Genomic DNA, 6,756 nt, shown 5'->3' on the forward strand with positions numbered 1-6,756 from the left:
TATAATTATTACCTGGTTTTTAAATGAGCGCTCGGTTTTCTGTAATTCATCCTCCATTTCTTCAATTCTCTGCCTAAGAATAACACTTGATTTTATCAACCAAAGCACAACTCAATCAAATTTTAAACAATCTCAACATGTTCCCTTTACTCTAACATCTGTACCCTCATAGAGTTCATCCATACATATAAAACATATTTTACATGGTTATAATAAGAGTAAAATACGATCAAAACTAATACTACGTAATGTTCTTATTTATCATTTAATGGCTGAAGAATCAGAGTTGGTACGTTATAATGTCCCGAACTGTTCCCCAATAAATTCTCAAATAATCCTGCTATGAATATCTTCCCCCATAAAGCATTTTCTTCCTGTAATTACATCTACAGAAAATTTCCCACAGCTATGACAATTGGGTCTCTCAAATGGTACTATCATTTTAAAGGTTTTTGATACACCATATAGCAAACTGCCTTCCTAAAAGAATTATATCAATATAAAAAACCACCCAGAACCCTTGGTAGGAACCAAGTTCCCTTATAGTCTTGGGTATAAGGAAATTTTTGTCAATTTAACATTTTTTCTTTTGTTAACTTAAAATTTACTTTTTCTCATGTGAATTAAATGTATTCATGCTTTTTGACCATTTCTTTATACTTCTATGCTATTTTATTCCACACAGTGTAAAACTCATTTTTAAAAGAAGTTGTTTCATCCGCCGCTGAGACCCTCTCCAGAGCTGAACTTACTTGTAAGTTTTCAATTCCTCGGCCGCCAGCACCACCTTCTCGTCTGCGACTGACAGCCGCTGCTCCTTCTCCTGCCGCTCAAACTCCTCCTTACTCAGCTTCCTAAGAGAAAAATCAGCTGTCAAGTCAAAGTGTTTCTCTTTCTTCCCAGCAGTCTGTCTGAAGGCCTCTACTCAAATGTTACCGCCCATCCTCTCTAAAATGCCGACACACCAAGTCAGAAAGAAACTCAAACCTGCCATTGAGGGGGAGAAAATCAGTCTCTGGCCTGTTGGCATACCCCCAGCACTTTCTAACTTCTCCTCACAGTTCTCTACTCACTAGTAAGTAAAACAAATAAATGTAAAAACACTATGCGCTCCACGGGCAAGTTTCTTGGGCTTGAGATGATGAAAGCTCATTTTACTTCAATGTGGAAAAGCCAGGGCCAATCAATGTAACACAATCAAGCTTACTAGGGTAAAGAGCGGATAATTCCTTCTCTTAGCTCTCCCATGGAAGGAATGCTTCCCAATCCAAGACTGGTACTATGATAAAGATGGTCAGCCCAACAAAGAGCATTTAGAACGTATCTTCTAACTTATACATCAGTTATAGTATATGTAACTGTATTATCTGTATGTAACCATACATAACTGTATATAACTTCTAACTGTGCAATCAACCACAGGACATTTCCACACTCAGATATAGAACTCCTGCTACCTATTCTCAATGGACTTGTGATTAAGGAAAAAGAATCGGCAATGTCTACTGAATAGAAAAAGAATCCAAACTGTCCCATAATCGAGGTATCATCCACTGGAAACTGGTTTTAACCCAACAACCTTCAGGCTCAAGGTTTCAATCTACTCTAACATAGACTGCGATGGTGGCAATATTGAATGGTTTAAAAATGCTATTTTCTTGTTATTCTTGTACTTCTTTACTCATAGCTCTGATTCAAAAGATACTTAAAACTTAATTTGCTATGAATCAGAATCAAAATGAGAAGAGCCATGGTAAAAAGAGCTAATAACAAAGAGAAAAAGCATATGTATTCGTTTATAACTGCCCATTCAATACTTCAGCAAATATTTAATGTGTGGCTGTAATATACTGGTCATGTAGAAAGATGCTAAGATAAAAAAAGTATGAGCAAAGTACTACCCCTGCACTAAGAGCTCACAGTTTAATGGAGAAAAGATGCACGTAACAACAGAAAATCCCTCACTCCAGCCGAGGAAGAGATGTGAGAAACTGAGTCTTGAAGAAAGATCAGAGAGAAAATTTTGCTTCCAGTAAAGCCTGAGTTAGTCGGAGAACACTGAGAACAGCTAGAACACTGGACAAAAATATAAAGAATGTGAAGGCGTCAGAGACCTAACATGTCGGCTAACAAATGAATGTATGAGGCCAAGATCCAGTAGAGAAAGGAATTCCAGGGGCCAGCCCGGTGGCGCAGTGGTTAAGTCCGTGTGCTCCGCTTCAGTGGCCCAGGGTTCACAGCTGGGATCCCGGGTGCGGACCTACACACTCCTCATCATGCCAGGCTGAGGCATGTCTCACATACAAAACAGAGGAAGATGGGCACAGATGTTAGCTCAGTGACAATCTTCCTCTGCAAAAAGAGGAGGATTGGCAACAGATGTTAGCTCAAGGCCAATCTTCCTCACCAAAAAAGGAATTCCAGAACTACAACTAAGCCTGGCATCTGGGTTTCCTGGGTTCATCCATGAATTGAAGACAATGCAGAGACATAAGGAGGCCGAGCAGAACTTCCAAGAGATCCTGGGTTCAAAGCAAAGTGAAGTGGAGTTCAAGGCTGCCAATGAGGGAGCTTCTAGTAAAAGCCCTAGGCTTGGGGTGAGACTAGAAAGAGCTGTGCACTTGAAGTGCCAAACAAGCAATACAGTGTCCTTTGAAGGGACAAGGCCATTTTTGAATGATCTTAATTGCTGATTGGATTAAAGTAATGGCAACAAGTTAGAAATAAACTCAATCTTTTCTGCAGGAAAACATTATCCTAGGCCTCTAATTTCCTCTATAATTATCATATACAATGTTCACCACTCAACCAAAACTGACGAGGCCCTCCACAAGACATTGTGATCAAAATCTAAAAGACAAAAGAAATGGACCCATCAGGTATCCACATAATGGAATTATCGCACAGACTTTAAAAATATTGTGCCTTATATATTCAAGGAAGTAAAAGTGAAAACTAGGAATTTTAGTTCCTAGAAACTATAAAACTGAAATTAAGAACTCAGTCATTGATTTTAGCAGCAGATTTGACAACTCAAGTGAATTTTAGCACACTAGAAGATAGGTCAGAAAAAAAACTCCATCCAGAACAAAGCAAATACAGATAAGAATGTAGGAGACACACTGGAAATAATAAAAAATATTTAAGTGGAATCTTCAAAGGAAAAGAGAGAATGAAGCAGAATCAATATATGAAGACCCAAAAATTCAAGAGGTGCTGACGACCCCAAGTAACATAAACGCAAAAGAGCAAAGAAGGGGGAGGGGAAGGGAGCAGAAAAAACAAAAACACCCACGCCAACGCACCTCCCACCAAAACCGCTGAAAACCCAAAAGAACGTCTCCAGGCAGCAAGCGCAGGAGTGAGACATGTGAACAGGGAAAATAAGACTGACAATGGATTCCTCAAAGAAACTTTAAAAGCAGAAAGTAACTGGTTATCTTTAAAGGCTGAAATCAGAAAACTGTGAAAATTCTATAGCCAGTAGAAAGATCCTTAAAAAATGGAGTCAAAATAAAGATGTTTTCATACAAAGATAAACTGATCAAATCTGTCACTACAGGTTGCTCCTCAAGTGCAATGACAGTGATCCCACATGGAAGGTGGGAGACGCAGGGGAGAAGGAAGAACTGCTAGAAATATGTGTGCCGATCGGATGAACACTGCCGCGAAAGCAGCATAAGAGGAAATCAAAACATCCTGTGGAGTTTAAGTAGCAACACATTACCACCACAGTATCCAAGTCAGGAGGGGGCTGAAGCCCAGGAAGAGGTAAATCTTTATGTCAGACTTTAAGTGCAGGGTATAGGTTGTGGTCTTTAGGGTAATTACATGAGACAAGTACCAAGCTTAAACAGGGGGAAAGCTGATTAAAAATACTGAAGCGATCCAGAAGACAGGAGGGAGCGAAAAAGGAACACAGAACAGGCCATCAAGTAGAAAGGAAATAGCAAGAGGCAGATGTAAACCTAAATATATATTTAGGAGTTACAAGAAAAAAACGAATACTCATCCAGTCTCTATTGCTACCTACCATTTATACCACAACTCACCCCAAAAATGATCTTAAGGAACATACAACTTGAGTAGGCAGGAGACTGCCAGGAGGAAATAACGTAAAAGGACACCTTCACTGCAGAGAAAGCAACAGGCACGATGACAAAGAGGCTCCGAGTGGCATGAGGAAGTGTGTTCAGTGTGGCTGCAGGTCAGGAAGCATGAGAAGGAGCTGCAGGAAACGCACCTGGAGAGGCAGCTCAGGACGACTGACAGCAAGAGCCCTGTGTGCCTGCTCACGAGTCAGAAATTGACCCGGAAGGGAATGGGGCATCCTGGATAGATTTTACGCACATGACATGGAATAGACTTGTATTTTACAAAGTCCACTCGGGTGGTTGCAGAGAAAATTAACCAGAGTTTGGAAGAAAGGGTCTAAGAAAGAGAAAGTGGAGCAAGGCGATTAGTTAGGGACTGGCAGGAAAGATGATATGGGCCTGGACTAACACAGTGGCTCGGGGGATGGAGAGCAGGGTACGAAGCAGCCATGGTGACTGGGTGCATGCGGGAGGAACTGAATGAAACAGTGCCACAATGACTGTACCATCAAGAAAAACAAATGCCATTTAGGTAACTCAGCTTACTGCTGGTAGCAGAGAAGTGCTCTTTAAAACAAAAGGTAATGAAACAAGAAATACTTCTCTGAAGCAGGCCAGATATTTAGATCCGGCGTGAACAAAATCTGGAAAATCTAAACTGACTGCTTGGTAAGAATTAGAGAAAAAGTTAGCAGTGGACTTTCCTTGTTTAATGGCATCAGGCAATAACAGCCTAAGCATTTTAACAGGATTAAATTTGCTCAGCAAGATAAGCTTCCTTACAGACTGCCATATATGCCGAAGGGTAAAGTATAGGAGCCAGCACAAACGCAACTGCCACTGACAACCTATTTTTAGAGAACTCAGGTATTTTTGTGGAGAAAAAAACTTACAATGTTCTACAGAAGTGCATCTTTCAAAAAATACCTACCTCCAAATTTGAGATGTATACTTCAGATTAACACCTAAATAAACACATCCAACAGGTATTTCTGTATTTAAAACTCCCAACACCCTTGCCGCAATGTCAATATGTAACGTTTAGTCTGAGTATTTGATTATATTAAGTTCCAAACTCAATACCTTCAATATCTAAATATTCCTTTTGAAGTATTTATTCTACTAAAAATCATGTCATACAAACCGCTCTGCATTTTTAAAGTCTCTATTAAGAACTGGAAGAACACTGCAAGGCAAATCAGAATTACACAACTGACCACAGAGAAAGAAAAGTGAAATAAGCGAGGGAGCCATAAGAGGGTGTGGATCTTCAAAAAAAGCCCTTCCACGGTAGTAACTGCTCTTAGTTCCAGGAAACCACTCCCCTCTCAAATAAATTACAGGCAACAATTTCTGACAACTTGTTACAATGGAAAGAAAAATGCAAGCTATGGGAAACGAGGAAGAAAGAAAGAAAGACAAATCTACACTGATTATAGATGGTAAATCCTCTTAAAAAAAAGACGGAATTATCAATAGCAGCACACGCATTTAGTTGTATGACCATACTGTTACCAATGAACCACGAAATCTTACTTCTGCAGAGCCATCTCCTTCTGCTGATAGAGCTCGTTCAGAACCTCCACTTTCTGCCTCAAGGTGCTGCACTCAGCCTCTAGTCCAGCTTTGGCAGCCTCCAGGGAACTGCGATCATCTTCTAATTTCTTTATTTGGTCTGTAAGGATAAAACATTCGAACCTTGTGTGCACGCACAGGACCTGAGAACTTGCTGAGGGGGGATGCTAAGAGGCGTGAGAAACATGAAAGCAGGAAGCCATTCTTTATCTTTCCAGCGCAACTCTACAGCTTCCCAATATACGGCAAGTTCTTCTCAAGAAGCGACCCACCTTTCAGGTTACACTCAGTGGACATCGACGCTCTAAGCTTAACTTGTGAAAGTTTTAGATCCTCTTCAACCACCGATATTGCAGTTTGGGTCTAAAAATTGCAGAAGAGAAAGAAGTATTCTTAAAAGCTCAGCGCAGTAAGAAGTCACAGGCACTTAGGGGCTCGACAGAAAGGATTATACCCGAGAAACGTCCATCATCTGCTTAATTTGATTTTTCATCCTCTCACTCTGGTCACCTGAAAGACAAATGGCTTTAATCACTTCTTCCTCCCTTGCTTTTTAACTATATTTCCTTGATTTCCCCCAAACTGAACAATTACCATGTTCAAACATTCAAAATAAAAATAAATTAACTAATAGAACTGATTAGACCACTTGATTTTTACGAGAACCACACTCTTAGATTCAACAAGCGAATTCCCAGTTTGTACAATAAAAATGTTACCCATGTGGTGCTTGAGCAAGAAGGGACGTGTGAGGTGAAGCTCCTTCTTCTCTCTCAGCTCTACTCCCCATGGTCAAGTATCTTATTTACAAAGACTCCCCCACTCTGTTCTCCCCTTGAATCCGCTACCTGGTGTGGTTTAAAATTCCCACTATGAAAGCAATATCCGGTCTGGGAACCAGTGACTAGAAACACTGCTACCCTTTAGCCTCTGCTCTCATGGCCTTAGATAGTTTGTGGCTCCCACCACCTCAGTACGCTTAAAACTGGTGGTAGGCCTTAAAACCACAGAGCTACAGACATGATGAGTGTTAAATTCAAATGTCATCTCCACAAAGCTGAGAAACAAGTTTCTCCCACTGACCAGC

The 6,756-nt window shown here is 40.5% G+C and overlaps 1 protein-coding gene across 1 annotated transcript; it reads right to left on the reverse strand.

The window, feature by feature from the left end:
- Nucleotides 1–12: 12 nt before the first annotated feature.
- Nucleotides 13–6,721, reverse strand: LOC124234531 (transport and Golgi organization protein 1 homolog; the record flags this gene model as incomplete). The annotated part of the gene is made up of 5 exons (XM_046651877.1): nucleotides 6,124–6,721; nucleotides 5,942–6,032; nucleotides 5,631–5,769; nucleotides 753–854; nucleotides 13–73 (listed from the first exon to the last, which is right to left on the reverse strand). Coding segments are annotated over exons 1-5 (432 nt in total), but the record flags the coding sequence as incomplete, so codon positions are not given.
- Nucleotides 6,722–6,756: the final 35 nt, after the last annotated feature.

The sequence above is a fragment of the Equus quagga genome, unplaced genomic scaffold, assembly GCF_021613505.1.
Source record: "Equus quagga isolate Etosha38 unplaced genomic scaffold, UCLA_HA_Equagga_1.0 85469_RagTag, whole genome shotgun sequence".
Taxonomy (NCBI): domain Eukaryota; kingdom Metazoa; phylum Chordata; class Mammalia; order Perissodactyla; family Equidae; genus Equus; species Equus quagga.